Source organism: Scyliorhinus torazame, chromosome 10 (genome assembly GCF_047496885.1).
Source record: "Scyliorhinus torazame isolate Kashiwa2021f chromosome 10, sScyTor2.1, whole genome shotgun sequence".
In the NCBI taxonomy this organism is placed as follows: domain Eukaryota; kingdom Metazoa; phylum Chordata; class Chondrichthyes; order Carcharhiniformes; family Scyliorhinidae; genus Scyliorhinus; species Scyliorhinus torazame.
In genome coordinates this window covers 99,132,119-99,156,347 of record NC_092716.1, presented here as the reverse complement: position 1 = coordinate 99,156,347, position 24,229 = coordinate 99,132,119, and the positions used below count along the sequence as shown (strand labels likewise).

At 46.7% G+C, this 24,229-nt stretch overlaps 1 protein-coding gene across 5 annotated transcripts in view; it reads right to left on the bottom strand.

Moving 5' to 3' along the window:
• LOC140430792 (uncharacterized) overlaps positions 1–24,229 on the bottom strand; it is a 145,027-nt gene that overhangs the window by 84,606 nt on the left and 36,192 nt on the right. For 4 of the 5 annotated variants that reach the window (XM_072518483.1, XM_072518487.1, XM_072518484.1 and 1 more), the window contains 6 exons: positions 22,303–22,408; positions 20,591–20,641; positions 10,971–11,048; positions 10,803–10,859; positions 8,329–8,388; positions 862–920 (listed from right to left, as the gene is read on the bottom strand). In XM_072518483.1, the coding sequence (XP_072374584.1) occupies positions 862–920; positions 8,329–8,388; positions 10,803–10,859; positions 10,971–11,048; positions 20,591–20,641; positions 22,303–22,408 (411 nt within the window). The remainder of the gene's footprint in view (positions 1–861; positions 921–8,328; positions 8,389–10,802; positions 10,860–10,970; positions 11,049–20,590; positions 20,642–22,302; positions 22,409–24,229) is intronic. The other variant, XM_072518486.1, reaches the window with a different exon arrangement.

Sequence of the window (24,229 nt, the reverse complement as noted above, 5' to 3'; positions counted from 1 at the left end):
CAATGCCAAGTGTAGATTCTGAATGTATTTTAACCTTATTGTACTAATCAGAATCCCACTCATTTAAGGGAAACTCTATTAACGGGACACATCCGTCTGTAACCATGCCATCCCACTCTCTTCATCGCCGCCGCCCCCCCGCCTGACAAAAGTTCTCAGCAAACAATCAGAGTGTTAAAGATAGACTGTTGGACATCAGAGCTATTGCTGGGAAGGTGAGAAAGGGAAGAAATATATACTACAAGTTATTATAGCCCATCTCTAATGTAAGATACTAATAAATCTATTTAAATGGGGGATGTCTGATTACATGTCCATTTGAAAAAGGATCATTCAACCTAAATAGCGTGAAAACCACGAGTGAACCCCTTAATTCTTACGTGTCTCACACACTTAACACACACTAACAGTAACCCCTTATTTTAACACTAGATCGGATTCAACAAGTGAACATTCAAGAATGTTATGGTGACAGATATGGAGTTGGAGACTGAAGGATGCATTGGAGAATTTTACAAATGAGGATTAATATCTAATCTAGATTACTGTGCACTTTTAGCTCCGCATCCTTGCTTTAGTATTATTATTTCGTGAAGCAGATTTGCCTCTCTGCAAGTCATGCAACTCTGAGTTCTTGCATTGTTATACACTCTAATTTATCTATGTGTTTGCTGAGAATGATTTTCCTGCTGTCTTTTAGGTCACTACGATGAATTCTTGCAGCAATGAGTAAGCACTCAATTGGACGAGAAATAGTTATAACCAGGACAAAGCAATTTAACTATCAGTTCTGTTCTAAAGAGGACCTAAACAGTGTTTTGTAGCCTGAAGTTGTGCACTGTCTACAAGTTAGAAACTCACTGTGTTATTTCCAAACTGTTCAGCTCCTTCTGCAGATTAGTGCATTCATCTTTTAGGTGCTGTGTGAAAAGTTGTAGAAACAGATCAATGCTGTGGTACATCAGGGCAATAGAACATCTGTTTGAAAAATGAGCCACTGCAGAATAGTGATGACCCATTTTACCCTAAGTGAAGCTCATTAATTAATTTCCCCCAGTGTTGATTCCTTCTGGGGGTGCGCACTGGTTAGGTGATTAATAAGATGAAGCTCTGTAGTCCTGAAAGGCATGGCGAAGGCCTCTAGGGTGAGAGAGCATATGTCGGCAGGATGTAGATGGAGAGGAATTTCAACATCTCTGCTTGTTTCTAGTTACAGAGCATTATCTCAATCTCTGCCTGTTGAAAGCTGTGCCCAGGATCATCATTTTTTTCTTGTTTTCCATCTGCCCCCCATGTCTCCCTCTTCTTTTCAACCCTGGCCCCCTCCAATGCTCAGAGGCCTTAATATCCCCTTACCCCACCAATAACTCCTGGTCTCAGCCCTTGAGGTCCCCTCTCCTTGGTCTCTCATACCCAATCCTACATTTTCTTCTTGCTCTACTACAACTTGCATTAGTTTATCACCTTTAATATAATTCAACATTGTAACATCTCTTACAGCAATAAAAACAACCAGTCGGGCAATAGCAAGGATTAAGACTGTGAACCAAGGCAAGATTTAAGAAAGTGAATGTACATTTATTTAGCATTTTTCAAGACCTTAAGGCCCAAAGTACATCACAACCAGTTGTTAAGTGTAGTGAAACATGGCAGCCAGTTTGCACACTGGAATGTTCACATACAATAATGGGATAAATTGACAAGGTAATTTTCTTTGGTGATGTTGGTTGAGGGCTAAATATTGGCTAGGGCACTGTTTTCCTTGAACTTTTTCCGTCTGTACAGTACAGAAATAAGCTTAATAAGCTGTGTGCTTTGAAGGAGAGGGGTAGCAAGGGAAAGTGATTTAGAAACTTACCGGAGTGTGGAACTGCACCGACTGAAGACTGTATGGCAGAATGGGATGTAAAAGAGACCACAGCTATAGGATGCTGAAGGAAATTGCAGGGGTGCAGAGTGGTGAGGCAAGTATTTGGAAGGGCTTGTAGATGAGATGGATTTTGAAATTCACGTATGGAGAGATTGCGAGCCAAAAAAGGAAGGCAAGGAGAGGGGTGCAGTTGTAAATTTGTGAAGGGTTAAACCCAGGAGTCTGGCTGGGAGAGCATTGGAATACATAAGTCATTGAGAAATATTTTAACAAAGGTGAGGCATATCCAAGACATCAAATGTTTCAGAGGTAGAAAAATACAGTGTAGATAGTGGTTAAGATTTAAATTTGAAAGGTCAGCTTTGGTCACACATAACAGAGTGTCACATAGTCAAGTGCCAAAATATGAAGTTTTTGATGCAAGCTAAACAGGATTAGCTTATGGTCTTAGTAATATTGAACTGAAGGCAGTCTTGCATTGGTGGTGGGTGATGGGAGAGGTAAAGCTGGATCTTGTCAACTTCAGTGTAAAATGTCTCCACATAATTACTGGTCCATAACTGCAAAAATAGGGGATACAGCTTTCCCAGAGATATGCTGGATCTATTGGTGCAGATGAGTTTGAGGTTGGCTGCGTCAGATGCATTACTACCCCATAAGATATAGGAGTTGGCCATTTGGTCTCTTGACCCTGCTCCACCATTCAGTAAGATCATTGCTGCTCTGATTTAGTTTCACATCCACTTTCTTGCTTATCCCTCAGAACCTTTGACTCCCTTTTCTTTCTTTTAATAAACATTTTATTGAGGTATTTTTTGGTATAACAACACAATAAACAATGTGCATGAAACTATAAACATTGTGCAAAAGCCGTCTTCCTCCCTTACAGGTCCCACCTTTATTAACCCCCTACTCTGAGCTAAACTACCCAACCCCCCCTTCTGCTGACGATTAATTTTCCGCGAAGAAGTCGACGAACGGTTGCCACCTCCGGGCGAACCCGAACATTGACCCTCTCAAGGCGAACTTGATTTTCTCCAAACAGAGAAAGCTAGCCATATCTGATAGCCAGGTCTCCGACTTCGGGGGCTTTGAGTCCCTCCAAGCTAATAGTATCCTTCTCTGGGCTACCAGGGAAGCAAAGGCCAGAACGTCTGCCTCTTTCTCCTCCTGGATTCCCGGATCTTCCGACACCCTGAAAACCACCACCTCTGGACTCAGCGCCACCCTTGTTTCCAACACCGTGGACATGACATCTGCAAACCCCTGCCAAAATCCCCTAAGCTTCGGACATGCCCAGGACATGTGGACATGGTTCGCTGGTCCTCCCGCACATTTTGCACACCTGTCTTCTACCCCAAAGAATCTGCTCATCCGGGCCACTGTCATGTGAGCCTGGTGAACGACCTTAAATTGTATCAGGCTGAGCCTGGCACATGTTGCGGACGTGTTGACTCTACTCAACGCGTCCGCCAATAGACCATCCTTCATCTCTCCTCCCAGCTCCTCCTCCCACTTGCGCTTCAGCTCCTCGGTCTGCATCTCCTCTGACCCCATAAGTTCCTTGTAAATGTCCGAGATACTCCCTTCTCCTACCCACCCTCTGGAAACTACACTGTCCTGAATCCCCTTAGTGGTAGGAGCGGGAAGGTTGACATCTGTTTACGTAGGAAGTCCCGCACCTGCAGATACCTGAATTTGTTTCTCCTCACCAACCCAAACTTCTCCTCCAGCGCCCTCATACTCGGAAAGCTCCCCTCTGTAAACATATCCTCCATCCTCTCAATCCCTGCTCTACGCCATATCCGGAACCCCCTATCCATACTTCCCGGGCAAACCGATGATTATTACAGATTGGGGAGCAGGCCGATGCTCCCTCTGCTCCCACGTCTCCTCCATTGCCCCCAGACTCTCAGGGCCGCCACTACCACGGGGCTGGTGGAGTACCGTGCCGGCGGGAACGGCAGAGGTGCAGTTACCAACGCCCCCAGACTGGTGCCCTTGCATGAAGCCGCCTCCATACACTCCCATGCCAACCCCTCCCCCACCACCCACTTCCTGATCACGGATATATTCCCCGCCCAGCTATAGTTAATAAAATTTGGCAGCACCAGCCTGCCCTCTCCCCGACTCTGCTCAAGCATTACCTTCCTTTCCACGGGGTCTTGCTCGCCCAAACAAAGCCTTGATCACTTGGTTGACCCGTTAAAAATGGACCACGGAATAAAGATGGGGAGACATTGAACACAAACAGGAATCTTGGGAGGATCGTCATCTTCACCTTCTGCACCCTCCCAGCCAGTGACAACAGGAGCGCGTCCCACCTCCGAAAATAGTCCTTCATTTGGTCTACTAGCTGGGCCAGGTTTAATTTATGCAGCCGGTCCCATTCCCGTGCCACTTGAATGCCTAGGTACCTAAAGCTTCCCCCTACTAATCTGAACGGCAGCTCCCCCAATCGCCTTTCCTGTCCCCTCGCCTGGACCGCAAACATCTCACTTTTCCCCATATTTAGCTTATACCCCGAAAACTGGCCAAATTCCCCTAGAATCCTCATGATTTCTTCCATCCCCTCTAATGGGTCCGATACATACAGAAGCAGGTCGTCTGCATAGAGCGAGACCCTGTGCTCCAATCACCTCCCCCCCCCCCCCTAGACTAGCCCCTTCCAGCCCCTTGAGGCTCTAAGAGCAATTGCCAACGGCTCTATAGCTAGCGCAAACAACAGTGGGGAGAGGGGGCATCCCCGTCTCGTCCCCCGGTGCAGTCTAAAATAGTTTGACGTTGTCCTATTAATCCGTGCACTTGCCACAGGAGCCTGATACAGCAACCTGACCCAGTCAATAAAGCCTCGCCCAAATCCGAACCGTCCCAGTACCTCCCCACAGATAATCCCATTCTACCCGATCGAAAGCCTTTTCTGCATCCATTGCGATCACTACCTCCACCTCCCTACCTTCCGTGGGCATCATGATCACATTTAACAGACTTCTTACATTGGCCACCAACTGCCTACCCTTAACAAACCCCATCTGGTCCTCCCCAATAACGTCCGGAACACAATCATCAATCCTGGAGGACAAACTTTTGGCCAGCAGTTTGGCATCCACATTCAACAGGGATATCGGCCTGTAGGACCCACACAGCTCCAGGTTTCAGAATCAGCGAAATTGTGGCCTGTGACATCGTCGGGGGCAACACCTCTCTTTCCCTTGCGTCATTGAACATCCTCATCAACACCAGCCCCAATTGCCCAGAGAACATTTTAAAACTACACTGGGTACCCGTCCGGCCCCAGAGCTTTACCCTCCTGCATGGCCTTCAGACCCTCCATTATCTCTTCCAACCTGATCGGGGCCCCCAGCCCTTCTACCAGCTCCTCGTCCACCTTTGGGAAATTCAGCCCCCCCAAGAAGTGCCTCATCCCCTCCGGTCCCGTAGGGGTTTCCGACCTATACAGCCTACTGTAGAAATCCCTAAACATTTACTCCGTCATTTACTTTCCCCATCTCCCTGGCTGCCTCCCTCTTTCTAAGCTGCTGTGCAAGCATCCTGCTGGCCTCCTCTCCATACTCTTAGATCGCCCCCCCTCGCCTTTCTCAGCTGCTCCACCACCCTCCCTGTGGTTAATAAGCCGAACTCCGCCTGTAGCCTCCGCCTTTCCCTTAAAAGCCCTGCCTCTGGGGTCTCCGCATACCTCCTATCGATTTGTAGTATCTCCTTAACCAGTCGGTCCGTCCCTGCCCTGTCCACCTTCTCCCTATGGGCCCGTATCAAGATCAGCTCCCCTCTGCTTCCCAGACCATCACTGCTGAAATTTCCCCCGTGTCGTTGACCTGCAGGTAGTTCTGAATACATTTCCTCAGCCACTCGAACACACCTTTGTCAGCCAAAAGTCCCACATCTAACCTCCAGTGCGGGCGCTGGTTATTGTCTTTACTAACCTGCAGATCAACCCAGTGCGGATCATGGTCTGAGATTGTGATCGCTGAGTACCCCGTGTCCACCACCCCTGCCAGTAAGGCCCTGCTCAAAATGAAGAAATCGATCTGGGAGTACACTTTATGCACGTGTGAGTAGAAGGAGAACTCCTTCACCCTTGGCCGCCCAAATCTCCATGGATCCGCCCCCCCCCCACCATCTGCTCCATGAACCCCCTAGTTCTTTTCGAGCTTGACCGGTCCAAGCAAGGGTCAATACCTGTGTTGAAATCCCCTCCCATGACCAACCTGTGCGAGTTCAGGTCCGGTATCTTCCCCAGCATCCTCTTTATAAATTCCATATCATCACAATTTGACGCACACACATTTACTAATACCACCTGCACCCCCTCCAGTTTCCCACTGACCATAATGTACCGACCTCCCACATCCGAAACTATTCTACCTGCTTCAAACACCACCCGCCTTATTGATCAGGATCGCGACCCCTCTAGTCTTTGAATCCAGTCCCGAGTGAGAGACCTGACTGACCCATCCTCTCCTCAATCTAATCTGGTCAGTTACTCTAAGGTGCGTCTCCTGCAAGATTACCACGTCCGCCTTTAGTCCCCTAAGATGCGCGAACACACTTGCCCTCTTGACCGGCCCATTTAACCCTCGAACATTCCAGGTGATCAGCCTAGTTGGGGGGCTCATTGCCCCCCACTTCGCCGATCAGCCTTCCCCTTTTTTGGGCCCACCTCCAGCCCATGCTCTGCGCCTCCACCGGCCCACCCCCAGGCAGCCTCCGCCCTCAACCTCCTCTCTGTCCCTTGGCCCAAGTCCCTCCCTCGTCAGCAGAACATTTCCCCCCCCCCCCCCCCCCGGCTAACAACACTCTGTAACCCAACCCCTTTGCTAAACCGAACATATGCACACCCCCCACTGCGCTTCCGTGAGCTAGCCCACCCAGCTAGCTCGGTGGCCCCCATCTCTGGTGCCGGATAGTCTCCCACTTATTGTTCCCTCCCCCCCCCGCTCATACAAACATACTCCAACATCAAACAATCCCCACACAATTGCCCAACAGAAAACACCAAAATCTAAACAAGCACACCGCCATCCCCCAACAGTGCAATTGAAAACCTTAACTCACTCACCTCTGCCACTGGTCCCAAATCAATACAGATTTGGGCATTACAAACAGCTTCCACAAAACGAAAAACGAGAAACTTTTTTTTTTTAAAGAACAGAGAAACAAAAAGAAAAAAAAAACATGAACGCTGCAGCAAAGTTCAAAAGTTCGCAGTTCACCACCAGTCCTTTCCTTTTCACGAAGTCCAGCGCGTCTTCAGGTGACTCGAAATAGAAGTGCTGTTCCTCGTATGTGCCCCAGAGACGGGCTGGATACAACAGTCCGAACTTCACCTTTTTCTTAAAATGGATCGACCTAATCTAGCCTGCTTTTCCCCTGGCCACCTCTACACTCAGGTCCTGTTAAATGCGCAGAATGCTATTGTCCCACTTACAGCTCCGTGTCTGTTTGGCCCACTGTAGAATGCGCTCCTCATCCAAGTACCTGTGGAATCTCACCACCATTGCCCTCGGGGGGGTCTCCCGTTCGCAGATACTTGCAAGTGCTCTGTGAGCACTGTCCACCTCCAAGGGTTGGGAGAATGCCCCATCCTCCAGCACCTTCTCAAACATATCTGCGATGTATGCCCCTGCGTCCGCTCCTTCGGGAGCCCAACGATTCTCAGGTTCTGCTGGCGGGACCTATTCTCTAGGTCTTCCACCTTCTCCAGGAGCTTCTGCTGCTGGTTTCTCTGCATCCCCACCTCCAACTCCACTGCAGTTTGATGTTCCTCCTGCTCAGCCAGCGCCTTCTCCACCTTCTGGATCACCCGATCTTAGGCTCCAGCCGCTCAATCGACTCTTTTATAAGGTCCAAGCAGGCCCATGTATACGATGGAATATAGTGGCTTTATTCCAAAAGAATGTGAGAGTCTAATTCTATTCCAATTGGCAGCCTTTGATTTATCTCACCAACTCTTTTCTGGTAATGATATTAATTTAAAAACGGTGAATTTAAAGGCGCCATAACCCGCAGGGGACTTACGAGGTGGCATCGATCAAACTCCCTGTGAGCCTTGCCGAATACGAGCTCATCAGTTAAAGGGGTTGGGAATCCCTAAACCATGTATAGTTATCTTCTGTATAAAGTCAGCCAGTTTGGGTACCGACAGGTGAGACCGACCTGGCTGGGATCTTTCGAGCTGTGAAAATAATAATTATTGTAATAAAACTTTATTTCCTTTTAACAACTTGGTGTGGACTCCTTTGTGTTCTACAAAACCTATATTCCATGCAATATTTATAAATCCTCTAGTTTTACAGCCATTGTTTGCCACTAAAGCAGTCTGAGTATTTTTGTAAAGTGTTATGGCAATGTTTTATTAATGTGTTAATACATATTGCGATTCTATGTAGTTACAGGATTGTTGAAATCTCTGTTTGAATAAATGAGGCCTAACCTACCAAGTTTGATTCCAACATCATCTCAAGTGTGTTCATCAGCTGATCAATGTACAGGTTTTTCTGAAAGGAAAAAGAAATGTCAAATAAATGCAGAGAAAAAGGTTCTGAAGAGAAGGAGGGACAACATTGTCCACACTGCATCTCCAATATCCTGCCTCTCAAATCCCATGGGGTTTGATCCTATTTCCGGCAATATTCATTTTGAATTTGTTTGAGGCCGAGAGGTTTGGAAAAAGCTGTTCTTAAACCAATTGAGATGACAGTGACTGCCCTGACCAAGTGAGGCAACAAGGATCCCTAGCAAAACTGGAGTCAATGGGAAACTGGGGGAAACTCTCTGCTCGTTGGAGTCATACCTCACTCAAAGGAATATGGTTGTGGTTGTTGGCAGTCAGTCATCTCGGCTCCAGGACAGCACAGCAGGGGTTCCTCAGGGCAGCATCGTAGGTCCAACTATCTTCAGCTGCTTCATCAATGACCTTCATTCCATCGTAAGGTCAGAAGTAGGGATGTTCGCTTATGTTTGCACAATGTTCACCATTCATGAATCCTCAGATACTGAAACAGTCCCTGTCCAAATGCAACAGGATCTGCGCAATATCCAAGCTTGGGCTGACCAGTGGCAAGTAACATTCGTGCCACACAAATGGCAGGGAATGACCATTTCCAACAAAAGAGAATTAACCATCGTCCATTGACATTCAATGGCATTACCATTGCTGAATACCTCACAATCAACATCTTGGGAGTTACTATTGACTAGAAACTTAATTGGACTAGCCATATAAATACTGTGGCTACAAGAGCAGGTCAGAGGCGAGGACTCCTGCAGTGAATAACTCATCTCCCGACTTCCCAAAGCCTGCCCACAACCTACAAGGCACAAGTCAGGAGTGTGATGGAATACTCTCTCCTTGCCTAGATGAATGCAGCTCCAACAGCACTCAAGTAGCTTGACACCATCCACAAAGCAGCCCACTTGATTGGCATGCATTCCAAAAACATTCATTCCCACCACCACACAGTAGTAGCAGTGTGCATCAGCTGTAAGATACACTGTAAGAACTCATCAAGGCTCCTTAGAAAACACCTTCCAAACCCACGACCACTACCATCTCGAAAGACAAGGGCAGCAGGTGCATGGGAACAGCAACACCTGGAAGTTCCCCTCCAAGCCACTCACCATCCTGACTTGGAAACACATCGCCGTTCCTTAACTGTTGGTGGGTCAAAATTCTGGAACACCCCCCGCCCCCTTCCAAACAGCACTGTGGGTGTAACCACAGCACATGGACTGCAGCGGTTCAAGAAGGCAGCTTGCCACCACCTTGTCTATGGCAATTAGGGATGGGCAATAAATGTTGGCCTAGCCAGTGAAGCCCATATCCCTTCAATGAATTTTAACAAAAGTTATCTCAATAGTGTAATGGATAAATCCTGTCAGATCACGGTGTTGTAAGCAATTAAAAATCAATGCAAATTAATGGACATATGGATTTAAACTTTACATGGAGACTCCTGGTAACCTGTGGCTTAATCCTGATTTAGGAGAGTTGGTACAAGCATTGGATAGCAGCTAATGATTTTTCTAAAAGTATGTCTGAGGTAATGGACAGTGTTGAACCCAATTAAATGATTGTACTTTGACAGAACACACCTAGTTGCAGTTCAGACAAACCTGGGCATTTGGTTAATTGCTGTAGGAAATGAGAAAGTTATATTACTGCAAGAGAGGCATTCATCTGTGATTCAAGCTCATAGATGTTTTAGGAGTACAACAGCTGGAGCTTAGCCCTGCATCTAATATATGTTTTGACACAGTATGGATGGAGTTCAAATCGGCTCTAAATCCTGCGCAACCTGAGCTGGAAGTGCCTGATAAGGTCAGGGAGTTATGTCTTCTGGTCAACAAATGTGCAGCGTTATGGGGGAAAAGCAGGGGAATGGGGGAATTGCTCTTGCAGAGAGTTGGCACAGACACAAAAGGCTGAATGGCCGCCTTCTAAGCTGGAACCATTCTATGATCTCAATGCTTACTCATTGTACTCACGTGCAACTTAAAACTGGAGCAGACTTAGATACACAGCTCTCTAGCCATCAGCTGCATTAGAAATCTAACCTCCCTGAGTTGCCTTGTTGCAGTGGCAATGGACATCAACTGTTTCCTGGGACCTTTTGTGGTGCTACTTGATTTGCCAATTCCAGGTCTGGGAAGTATCTGTCATTAGGTTGGGTGGCTAGAACAGTGTATCGCCAGGAGGATGGAATACCATGGTTATCCTGAAGCTTTCACAGCCAGACAGACCTCTTCAGTTGAACATTTGAGGCCATAATCAAAAGTTCAATCGATTTTTCTTCTCCACTTCCACAACCCAATGACCAGAGCAGGCAGTCTGAATAAGTAGTTCTGGGTTTGCCTGCACTTGGTCTATTACTGAAGCGTGTACACCGAGGAAAGATTAAAAGCATTTTACCACAGTTATGACGTGATCTCTGTCTGTAGATAATATTCTGACTTCATCCAGCACCTTCTGTAAAACACCAGGAGTACTTTTTAATCAACATTTCTGTAATAACTTTGAATATCACTGCTAAATTCTCTCTGTCTCTCTTCATTTGTCACACAGTGAAATGCAACTCACATGTAGGACCTTTGCCCTACTGCTCATATCCTCGACAATGCGTTCCTGCTGACATCTCTGACTCTCCAGTTTCTCAATCTGGATTAAAACAAGAATGAGAAACATTTGCGTGGGTTTGGGTTTGGGAGGATGTAAAATGTAAAAATACTCAAACTCGGAACCCAATCTGCATTTAACCTACTCACTTCCGCCTTTTAACACAGGTGGAACTGAAGGATAGGTGACCAACCCATTCTCAGAAAATGGGTCATTCGTTTAAGTGTTTCAATGTGGTTGCATGCCTCAGATTTGAACTCTCTTCCATCTTTTAACATTAGGATCCCAGTGCCATGAGCTAGTCAGAGTAGAAATAACAAGATATATCGGATGAATACATGGCTGAAGAGGTGGTGTGAGGGGAAGGGTTTCAGATTCCCGGGACATTGGTTCTGGGGGAGGTGGGACCTGTACAAACTGGACCGGTTATACAAGGTGGGTTTTGTCTCCATGCCCAACTCACATTATATCAACAGTACCCCCACCTGAACCCCCCCCCCCACCCCAGGTCTCCACAGCCGGGGGTTTTGAGTCCCTCCACATTAGCAAGATCCGTCTCCAGGCTACCAGGGAGGCAAAGGCCAGTACCTCGGCCTCTTTCGCTTCCTGCACTCCCGGATCCTCCGACACCCCAAATATCGCTACTGTTGGACTCACCTTCACACGAGTGTCCAAAATCCTAGACATCACCCTCGCAAACCCCTGCCAGAATTCTTTAAGCATCGGGCATGCCCAAAACATATGGGCATGGTTCGCCGGACTCCCTGCACATCTCGGGCACCTGTCCTCCACCCCAAAAAACGTATTCATGCTTGCCGCCGTTATATGCACCCGATGCACCACCTTAAACTGAATTAAACTGAGCCTGGCACATGATGAGGAGTTCACCCTGCCCAGGGCATCGGCCCACAGGCCCTCATCCAGCTACTCACCCAGCTCCTCCTCCCACTTGCCCTTCAACTCCTCCATTGAGGCTTCCTCCACCCCCTGCAGCTCCTGATATATGTCCGACACCTTCCCTTCCCCTACCCAGATGTCAGACACCACCCTGTCCTGGATCCTACGCGGGGGCAGCAGCGGAAATGTCCCCACCTGTTTTCTAAGAAAGTCCCGAACCTGTAGGTACCTGAACGCATTCCCCGGGGACAGGCCGAACGTCTCCTCCAGCACCTGCATGCTAGGGAAAGTCCCATCTATAAACAGGTCCCCCATCCTCCTAATACCTGCCCTATACCAGCCTTGGTATCCCCCATCCAACCTACCCGGAGCAAATCTGTGGTTATTCCGTATCGGGGTCCACACTGAGGCCCCCTCCTCTCCCCTGTGTCTCCTCCGCTGCCCCCAGATCCTCAGTGCTGCCGTCACCACCGGACTAGTGGTGTATCGCGCCGGCGAGAACGGCAGCGGAGCTGTAACAAGTGCCCCTAGACTGGTGCCTCTACACAACGCCGCCTCCAACCGCCCCCACGCCGCCCCCTCCTCCATCATCCATTTCCTGATCATGGCCACATTGGCCGCCCAGTAATAACCGCAGAAGTTCGGCAGAGCCAGTCGTCCCCCCACCCCGGCTACGCTCCAAGAATACCCTTTTGACCCGCGGGGTTTTATTCGCCCACACAAATCCCGTAACAATCCTATTCACCCGCTTGAAAAAGGACTTGGGGATGAAAATGGTGAGGCACTGAAATACGAAGAGGAACCTGGGGTGAACCGTCATCTTCACAGTCTGCACCCGTCCTACCAAGGAAAGCGGGAGCATATCCCACCTTTTAAACTCTCCCTCCATCTGCTCCACTAGCCGGGTTAAGTTGAGCCTGTGCAGGGCATCCCAGTTCCTGGTCACTTGTATCCACAAGTACCGAAAGCTCCTCTCCACTATCCTGAGCGGGAGCTCCCTCAGTCTCTCCTCCTGGCCCCTACCGTGTACCACGAACAGCTCACTCTTCCCCACGTTCAACTTATACCCCGAGAACCTCCCGAAGTCCCCCAGGATCTGCATGACCTCCCCCATCCCCTCTAACGGGTTCGAAATATACAACAGCAGGTCATCCGCGTAGAGGGAGACCCGGTGCTCCTCCCCTCCGCGCACCAGTCCCCTCCAATCCTCCAAAGTCCTGAGTGCAATGGCCAACGGCTTGATTGCCAGGGCAAACAGCAACGGGGACAGGGGACACCCCTGTCTCGTCCCCCGATGCAGCCTGAAATATTCCGACCTTAGCCGGTTTGTGGACACACTCGCTACAGGGGCCTGATACAGCAGCTTGACCCACCCTATAAATCCCTCCCCAAATCCAAACCTGCCTAGCGCCTCACACAGATACTCCCACTCCACCCTGTCAAAGGCCTTCTCCGCGTCCATCGCAGCCACCACCTCCACCTCCCCCCCCCTCCGAGGGCATCATGATAATATTCAGGAGCCTCCTCACATTCGCGTTCAGCTGCCTGCCCTTAACAAAACCCGTCTGGTCCTCCCCAATCACTCCCGAGACACAGTCCTCTATTCTATTGGCCAGAATTTTTGCCAACAGCTTGGCATCCACGTTCAGGAGCGATATCAGCCTGTAGGACCCACACTGAAGCAGAACCTTCTCCTTCTTCAGGATAAGCGAGATCAATGCCTGCGACATTGTAGGAGGGAGGATGACGGGAACATTTGTAAGGATTAAGAGCAAGGGGTATCAAGACAAGGGAAAAAGACAACAAGGAGAATAAGAAAAGTGATAAGCAGCAAAATCAAGGGCCTGTATCAGATAATGACACTAACAAATAGTAGGGATGAGACACGGAACATTAAAAGGACAAACCTTAAGGTTTTGTATCATAACACACGGAGCATTTGAAATAAAATGGATGAACTAGTTGTGCAGGTGGATGTAAAGGGGTATGATATAGTTGGGATTATGGAGACATGGCTCCAAGATGACCAAGAATGGGAACTAAACATTGAGGGCTATTCGGTTTTTAGGAAGGACAGACAGAAAGGAAAAGGTGCTGGAGTTGCATTGTTGATTAAAGAAGGTACTGATACAATATTGAAGAAAGATATTAGTACAGATGATATGGAATCTGGGGGGTCATTCTCCGACCCCCCCAGCGGGTCGGAGAATGGCCGTTGGCCGCCGTGAATCCCGCCCCCGCCGGTTGCCGAAGTCTCCGGTACTGGATATTCGGCGGGGGCGGGAATCGGGCCGCGCCGGTTGGCGGGTCCCCCCGCTGGATTCTCCGGCCCGGATGGGCCGAAGTCCCGCCGATAAATTGCCTGTCCCACCGGCGTAAATTAGAGTACCTATTTACCGGCGGGACCAGGCGGCGTGGGCGGGCTCCGGGGTCCTGGGGGGGGCGCGGGGCGATCTGGCCGCGGGGGGTTCCCCCACGGTGGCCTGGCCCGCGATCGGGGCCCACCGATACGCGGGCGGGCCTGTGCCGTGGGGGCACTCTTTCCCTTCCGCCTCTGCAACGGTCTCCACCATGGTGGAGGCGGAAGAGACTCTCCCACTGCGCATGCACGGGAAACTGTCAGCGGCCGCTGACGCTCCCGCACATGCGCCGCCCCGACATGTCATTTCCGCGCCAGCTGGCGGGGCAACAAAGGCCGTTTCCGCCAGCTGGCGGGGCGGAAATCCCTCCGGCGCCGACCTAGCCCCTCAATGTTGGGGCTCGGCTCCCAAAGATGCGGAGCATTCCGCACCTTTGGGGCGGCGCGATGCCCGTCTGATTGGCGCCGTTTTGGGCGCCAGTCGGCGGACATCGCGCCGTTTGGGGAGAATTTCGCCCCTGATGTGGGTCAAGGGACAAAAGAATTCGTTGGGGTTGTATGCAGATCACCAAACTGCGGTGCTAACATTGGGACTAGCATGTGATTATGTGTGACTTTAATCTACATATAGATTGCGTGAGTCAAATTAGTCTCAGTACAATAGAAGAGGAATTTGTGGAGAATACATGGGATGGTTTTCTGGACCATACGTCGAGGAACCAACAAGGGATTAGGACATCTTGGACTGGGTGTTGCGCAATGAGAAAGGGTTCTAATAATAATAATCTTTATTATTGTCACAAGTAGGCTTAGATTAACACTGCAATGAAGTTACTGTGAAAATCCCCTAGTTGCCACACTCCGGCACCTGTTCAGGTACACTGAGGGAGAATTCACAATGTCTAATTCACCTCACAGGTAATCTAGTTGTGAGAGAACCCTTGGGGATGAGTGACCATAATATGATCAAATTCTTTATCAAAGTGGATAGCGAAGTTAAAAGCAAATTACTGCGGATGCTGGAATCTAAAATAAAAACAGAAAATACTGGACAATCTCAGCAGATCTGACAACATCTGTGGAGTAAAAAGGGAGCTCGCATTTCGATACTGGATGACTGTCAAAACTCATATAGTGAGGTGGTTGATTCGGAGACCACGGTGCTGAACCTCAACAAAAGTAACTATGATGGAATGAGGCATGAGCTAGCTATGATGCCCCATTGGTCACCTTGGAGCCATGTCTCTGTAGTCCCAACTATGTCTTACCCCTTTACATCCACCTGCAGAACTAATTCATCCATTTTATTTCAAATGTTTCTCTCACTGGGAAACATTACTGAAAGGAAGGACAGTGAATAGGCAATAGCTGGCATTCAAGAAACGAATAGGTGAACTCCAAAAGTTGTTTATTCCTATTTGGCACAAAATTGGAAAGGGAACTGTGGGCAAACCATGGCTTACAATGGAAATTAAAGATAGTGTTAGATTCAAAGAAGAGGCAAACAAATTAGCAAGAAAAAGCAATAGATCTGCGGATTGGGAACAGTTTAAATATCAGCAAAGGCAGACCAAGGGATTGATTAAGAAGGGGAAAATACAGTATGAAAGTAAGTTAGCAGGGAACATAAAAACTGACTGTAAAAGTTTCTATCGGTATGTAGGAAGGCACAGTGGTTAGCACTGCTGCCTCAGCGCCGAAAACCCAGGTTCGATCCCGGCCCCGGGTCACTGTCCACGTGGAGTTTGCACATTCTCCCCGTGTCTGCATGGGTTTCAGCCCCACAACCCAAAGATGTGCAGGGTAGGTGGATTGGCCACGCTAAATTGTTCCTTAATTGGGAAAAAAAAAGAATGAATTGGGTGCTTAAAAGTTTCTTTGGTATGTAAAGAGAAAAAGATTGATTAAAAACTAATGTAGGAACCTTACAGTCAGAAATGGAGGAATTCATAACGGGAAAAAAGAAATGGCTGAGGAACTAAATTTGTACTTTGCTTCTGTCTTCATAGAGGACGACATGAATCATAAAATCCCAACAATGCAGAAGGAGGCCATTTGGTCCATTGAGTGTGCACTGACCCTCCGATAGAACACCCTACATAGTCCCAATACCCTCCATATCCCCGTAAACCCATCTAACCCACGGACATTAAAGGGCAATTTAGCATGGCCAATTTACCTAACCTGCACGTCTTTTGACTGTGGGAGGAAACGGGAGAATCCGGAGGAAAACCACGTGGACACGGGGAGAATGTGCAAACTCCAGACAGTCACCCGAGGTCAGAATCAAATCGGGGTCCCTGGTGCTGTGAGGCTGCAGTGCTAATGACGCGGCCCTGAATAATGTACCAGAGGTTCTGAGAAACACAGGTTTCAGTGAGGAGCTGAAAGAAATTAGTATTTGTAGAGAAATGGTTTTCGGGAAATTAATGGGATTTAAGGTGGTTAAATCTCCAGGGCCTAATAACTTTCATCCCAGAATACTTAAGGAAGTGGCCCTAGAAATAGTAGATCCATTGATGGCCATTTTCTAAAAGTCTTCTGTCTCTGAAATGGTTCCCACTGATTGGAGAGTAGCTAATATAACCCCACTATTCACAAAAAGGAGGATGAGAAAAAAAAACAGGGAACCATAGGCCAGTGAGCCTAACATCAGTAGTAGGGAAGTTGTTAGAGTCCATTATCAAGGATTTCATAACACAGCATTTGGAAAGCAGTGGTATAATCAGACAAAGTCTGCATGGATTTACGAAAGAAAAATCATGCAAGACAAATCTACTGGAATTCTTTGAACATGTAACTGGTAGAGTTGACTAAGGCAAACCGGTGGATGTGGTTTATTTAGACTTTTTAAGGCTTTTGACAAGGTCTCACATACAGATTACTATGTAAATTTAAAGCTCATGGGATTGTAGATAGTGTCTTGAGGTGGATAGAAAGCTGGTTAGCAGACAGGAAGCAAAAAGTTGGAATAAATAGGTCTTTTTCCGATTGGTAGGCAGTGACTAGTGGGGTACTGCAAGGATCTGAGTGAGGACTCCAATTGTTTGCTTATATATTAATGATTGGATGAGGGAACTAAATGTATTATCTCGAAATTTGCAGATGATAAGTTGGGTGGAAGGGTGAGCTGTGAGGAGGATGTAGAGATGCTTCAGTGGGATTTGGACAGGCTGAGTGAGTGGGCATATGCATGGCAGATACAGTATAATGTGTACAAATGTGAGGTAGTCCGCTTCAGCAGCAAAAATAGGAAGGCAGATTTTTATTTGAATAGGTGTAAATTGAGAGAGGCGGATACTCAGCAAGACCTTGGTGACTTGTGCTGAAAGTAAGCGTGCAGGTACAGCAGGCAGTAAAGAAGGCAAATGGTATGTTGGCCTTCATAGCGTGAGGATTTGAGTACAGGAATAGGAATGTTTTACGTAATTGTACAGGGCACAGGTGAGGTCACACCTGGAGTACTGTGTGCAGTTTTGGTGTCCTTATCTGGGAATGTTCTTGCTATGGAGGGAGTGCAGCAAAGGTTTATCAACCTGATTCCTGGGATGGCAGGACTGTCTATGAGGAGAGACTAAGTCGGTTAGGATTATATTCACTGAAGTTTAGAAGAGTGAGAGGAGATCTCATAGAAAACATACAAAATTCTATCAGGATTAGACAGGGTAGATTCGGAAAGAATGTTCCCAATGGTGGGGGAGTTCAGAACTAGGGGTCATGGTTTGAGGATAAGGGATAAACATTTTAGGACTGAGGTGAGGGGAAATTTCATCGCCGAGAGTGATGCATCTGTGGAATTCACCACCATAGAAAGTAGTTGAGGCCAAAAACATTGTGTGTAATTTCAAGAAGGAATTATATATAGGTCTTGGGGCTCAAGGAATTGAGGGATATGGGGGGGAAGGCGGGATCGCGAACGGTTGTCGGGAGGGTCGTGGAACGATCGGGCGTGCCGTTCCTGGGTGGCCCCGATAGTAGGAGGAGTGCCCGGCTTTTACTTTGAGAATGGCGGTCCAGTTTGAAAATGTCTGCGATGTCGGTGGAGAGGGTAGGTCAGCAATGGGGGGTGGTCAGCTGGGTGGAGAGAGAAACTTTAATGTCCGTGGCTCAGGGCTCACCTCCGGTTTGTGTGGGGACGTCCGAGTGTTCGCTGGTGTCCGGGAGGTGTTGTGCTGGGCACTCTGGGTGAGTGAGACACGGATATTGAGGGGGGAGGCGAAGCCGCTCCTTCCCCACGGTCAGGAGGAAGATCCCCCCTTGTGAGTATTTTGATCCGATTCCTGGTGCACCTGTGCCCGAGGATCCTTGTGCTGCACCCCACTCCCTGAGCGTGACTTCTCTTGATGATTTATCCGGGGAAATTGGGCTTGAGCAGGCCCGACAGTTTATCTGCTGAGATGTCTGAGGTGAGACCCAGTCCCTGGTTTGTGGTTTGGTTTTTGGGGGTTACTGGGCACCAGGTTTTATTTTTTGGGTGCTGGATTTGGTAACCGCACTGAGTGGCGGGCTCGGAAATGACAGTTAACGTGGTTGTGTCCATGGCTTTTTACATTTTATTTTAGTATCTGAGGTCGCATTTTGAAAATAAGAAGGACTTCCCTCTTGTGATATAAACTGAGCTTTGGTGTAAAATGACATGAACCCTGAAAAGTATATCTTTTATTTTGTTTTTTTACGCAGGAGAGCATAATACTTGGAGAATGCAGGCATCAGTGTTGTATCTTCTCGAGCATGAAACTTCTGTGTCATGACTCGAAATTGCTATCTTGAATAAATTTCCCATTTTTGCATTTTGACGTGAATTATAATAAAATTGCATTCTGGAAAAATAATGGATTTTTAAAGCTAGATTGCGATGCCAGCTGAAATAATGCATTTTAGTATTGATTATGTGCGATCTCTACTATCTACCTGTCCAAAATAAAAAATATATTGCAAACAACAAAAAAAGATAATGGCGAGCGCTGCCGCCTTTTGAATGAAAATAAATTTGGCCGTGTGAAGTTTTCCAGAAAGAAGCAGCAGCAGAGAGCAGGTTGCATGCCCTGCACGCACACTTGACATTAAGCGCCCTCCAGATATGTGTTTTTGGTGCCAAATCACAGAGCAGTGTTGCTTCCATTTTCCAGCTGCTGGCAAGCAAGGGAAGTGAACTGTGAAGATGAATGGTTTTCTGTAAAGTAAGAGACAGCCAGAGACTCAAATAGGCAGTTTAACTATTGGACAGGATCTCACAACAGAATCTGTTCAGGACAGTCCAGGGCAGGACAGAGCAGTGCCAGTGTTCGCTCTGCACACAGCTCCAGGTCCTCTGGTCAACAGCCTACAAAGCAGAAACTTAACTCGAGAACAAAGCAGTGTAAAGATGATTTCTTGTGGTATGGTTTTGCCGTTCATGAGGAACTACTTGTCCATGGTTGGATTTTTCATTTTCGTAAAGGTGAAGATGCCACAACGGAACTGGCTGAAGTCTGCACCTGATATGGCCATTGACCTCTCTTCCTTTGCACCGCAAGTGAAATTGAGAGGACCAAGCAGGCCCCCCATTTCACATTAAAGGTAAGCAAATGTGACGTTTGTCGCGAAAGTCAGCCGATGTCGGTCCCGGGAAAAATAGTTTGAAAAACACTGCTCTATATCATGCCTGTTGCCTCTTGTGATCGCTACCCGAAGCAACAAGAAGCCTATCCAGTCTTGGACTACAAGTGTCTTGTGGAGTATTTCTTGTCTGAGGGGGAGCCCTGCCGGTCAATTGGTTGACTTCTGAGTGGGGAACCTGCTTTTAATAAACACTCAGCCAAGGGAGACAGAATTCAGGGAACCGTGAATTTCTGGATTACAAACCAGAGCTCATTCCCGCAGAATGGAAATTCCTCCCTAGTAAATATTGGAGGCATTGTTTCTGACTGGTAATCTCCATTTCAGATTGAACAACATTTAAAATCAGACACTGACTTAAGAGGCTGTTCTACAGAAAACATTAAAGAGGGTGTGTTACATGTGGCCACTGGGAATGAAGAGGAAGTGGCGTGCCTACATCCTATTGAAATGCAATGAGTATTCTACATATATCCAATGTGTCTCCTCTAAAGAAAACACATGTTAAACTTGATTTATTCAGTTGTCAGAGACACTGAGCATATCTTTCAAATAACACATCACACATTTGCTATAAATGCATTCATGAATGCTAAGGGGGCATGCACAGAATAAACTATGCAGGGAGAGTGTATGTGTACAGGAGAAACCTCAGGTAAGAGATAACCAAGAGGGAATCAGAGCAATAAAGTACAGCAGATAGAAAATAGATTTTGAAAAACTCACTTACCTCCTGCTCATAGAACTTGAACTGGAAAAGGAGGCTCTCCCTTTGCTGTTCCTATCATGAATTGAAACAAACAATATGTGCAGACTGAACGGTGCCAACAGCTCCCAGTTTATAATACACAGATCGACTAGCTGAATGACACATGCTAGTGTATTATACAGACTGACAGTACCAATAATACCATGTGCATTATACACTGTCTGAACAGTTCCTGGCTTATTACATAGCATGCATAGACCAAATAGCGATGACGGCTCCTGATATTATACACATAGCAAAGAGGGTCTGTGACATTAAATAAAAACCAAGCAGCACCAACAGCTCCCACTGTATAATGCACAATCCAATTTGCATGTGGTGCATTGTCAGCATATATATTATATATAGAACAAAAGTACTGACAGCTTCCAGTGAGTTATACACAAGAGCAAGCAACTCCCTGTGTATTAAACACAGGCCTAACAGTGCAAACGTTTCTTTCTGCTTGATGCGTTAACTCTTAGGGTCTCCTCTCTGTGGTGAATACATATGGGCACACTCAACAATAGAAATCTTTACAATACAACTTCCCTAAATTTATGTGATAAGCTCAGATTTAAGTTTACATTAGGTGAATCTGAATGGAGCTCAGTGGATACCCTTAATCCTGAGATTATACTGTGGTATTGTCATAACTATCAGCATTGCAAGGGTTAATGTAGTGTCAAGTGTAGCCACTGGAGGGAGCTACAGTTACAACTATATAAGGCAGTGATGCTAGCTCGACCTTGGGGGAGGAGTGTATGCAGGACTTTGCTAGTGAAGGTCAGAAGAGCAGATAGTGCAAGTAAGGTTAGATTATAGTTTAAACCAGTAGTGAGATGAGCTGTAGACGAGTGTAGTTAGATGTTTTTGATCAACTGTGTTTTCTTAAGGAGTACATGTCAAATCCAAGTTAATAGTGTAAATAAAATCATAGCTTTGTTTAAGTAAAAGTTATTTTGTGATCTTTGTGAACACTCCGCCAACCATCCTGAAATAAGCAACACAAAGAACACCACACATACTAGAGTACTTTGTGCTTTCCATGCATCAGCAGCAAATAACACAATTGCACCAATGCAATGTTGCATCTCTGACAAAGTGATGAGGAAAGCCAGTAAATAGAAGGTTTGTTTTTTCAAATGTATTTTTCCTGGTAAATCTTTGTACTTTGATTAAAGAACCAGGAGCGAGGTGGTCACAGTTAACACAGTGGCCGTCATGATCTGGAATGTAGTGTCTCAGAGAGCGGTGGAAGCAGGTTCAATAGCAACTTTAAAAAGAAAGTTGGATATATAGTTGAATTGTATAGCTCTTTCAAAAAGCTGGACTATGTATGATGGGCTGAATGGCCTTCTTTTGTGCTGTAAGATTCTATAATTATCAAGATATTAAATTCCGGTTAGCTCCCCCTTCTCACTGTTTAGTTGTTGTGGTCTTACTCTCTATATGGTCATAGTTTCAATATATCAAGCATCCTTGTTGCTTTAACTTGATCCCACTGTGCCAAATGTGTTGGTTGTTTGTACAGTCCCACTATCCTGGCATCCGATCCAAACCTCTGCATTTTATGTATGGACCACTGCTCCAGACCTCAGCATCTACACACTGTACCAGTGACCAGGTCAACATTTTGTTTGATCTTACTGCCCCAGGCTGCTTCCTCCATATCATTCTATTCCAGTACTAACCAATTGATTGTTTTGTTTTTCCAATCGCCTGTAAACTTCCTCCATGCTGCCCATTTCTCTTATCATCTTCTGGAGGACACAGTAATCACTTTGTGAGTCATGATTCCTGCAAGAATAGGTCAGCCATTAGATCAAACATCACCAGTATATTTGCAAAATTTAAGTGCATGAATGGAGGGAGATGTGCAATTGAATATTACCCAGAATGATATCGTCATTAATGCTGGGTTTTGTATGCAAACTTGTGTTTCCCATTGCTACACCACCTTCATTTCTGAGTTTGTTAAAGCAACAAAGAATTGCATAAAATATACAGCACACAAACCGGCTTTTTGGCCCAACTGTTTTGTGCTGGCATTTATGCTCCACATGAGACTCCTCCCATTCCATCTACCTCATCTCAGCCTTTCAGCAGATTCTTCTGCTCCTTTTTCTCATGTACTTGTCTAGTTTCCTTTTGAAAGCATCTAAGCTACTTGCCTCAAATACCACATGTTAACCACTCTGTGTAAAGAAATGTCTCCTTATTTCTCTTGAAATTATCAATAACTCATCTTTATTATCCTTTGTTTGGGTTTTCATGCAAGTGTGTTTAGCTCAGTTGGCTTGTGATGCAGAGCAAGGCCAACAATATGGGTTCAATTCCTGTACCGGCTGAGGTTATTCATGAAGACCCGCCTTCTCAGCCTTGTCCCTTGCTTGATCCTCAGGTTAAATCATCACCAGCCAGCTCACGCCCTCAAAGGAGAATGCAGTCTATGGTCATCTGGTACTATGGCAACTTTACTTTTTACAATAAACATTCTCAGCCCATTTACTCTATTTAACACACAATTTTAGCAATCTCTATTAAGTCACCCTTAAACCTTCACCTTTTCTAAAGGAAAAACCCATTGCCCATTCAATTTTACCAAAAACTGGGGTCTCTCAGTTCAGGCAACATCCCCGTAAATCTGTTTTACACTCTCTCTAGGACATCTATGTTCTCTTTATAGCATGGAGACCAGCACTGTATACAGTGCTTTAAGTGCAGTCCTGCTTCACCACTCATTATGACCATGGTTGATCATCCAACTCATTAGCCTGAGCCTGCCTGCCCCCCCATATCCTTTGTTCCCCTTCACCCCGTGCCATATTTAACTGCTTCTTCATAGTACTCAACCACAATCTGTAATCTCAAGGTCTGGCATATCCCACTCTACCATTAGAACCAAGCCAGGGGATCAACCCTGGTTCAATGAAGACTGCAGGAGGGCATGCCAGGAGCAGCAGGATCCTCCATACCTAAAAATGAGGTGTCAACCTGGTGAAGCTACAACACAGGATTACTTGTATGCCAAACAACATGAACAGCAAGTGATAGACAAAGCGATGTCACAACCAAGGGGTCAGATCTAAGCGGTCCTGCCACATCCAGCCGTGAATGGTGAATGAAACAACCCACTGGAGGAGGAGGCTCCACAAATATCCTCATCCTCAATGATGCTCAACACATTTGTGCAAAAGATAAGGCTGAAGCATTCCGAACAATCTTCAGCCAGAAGTGCTGAATGAATGATCCATCTCGCCTTCTTAACCTCCGGAAGTCTCCAGCATCACAGATGTCAGTTTTCAGCCAATTCTGTTCACTCCATGTGATATCAAGAAACGGCTGAAGACACTGGATACTGCAAAGGTTATTCCGGTAATAATCCTGAAAATGGCCATTTGTTCAGACTGCTTCAAAGATTTCAATATACTTAGCTGAAGAAACAAAGGCTGTGGAGCTATGTGATGGAATCCCATAATGAAAGCTTGGCTGAACTGTAAGCCCCACTAGTGGATTCCGCTTTGTTTGTGTTGTTTATAAAGCTGTAAAGGAGACTGCGCTTTTTGATTGATTGACAGTTTTAGAAACTACTGGGAGGATAATGTGTCTTTAAAATGG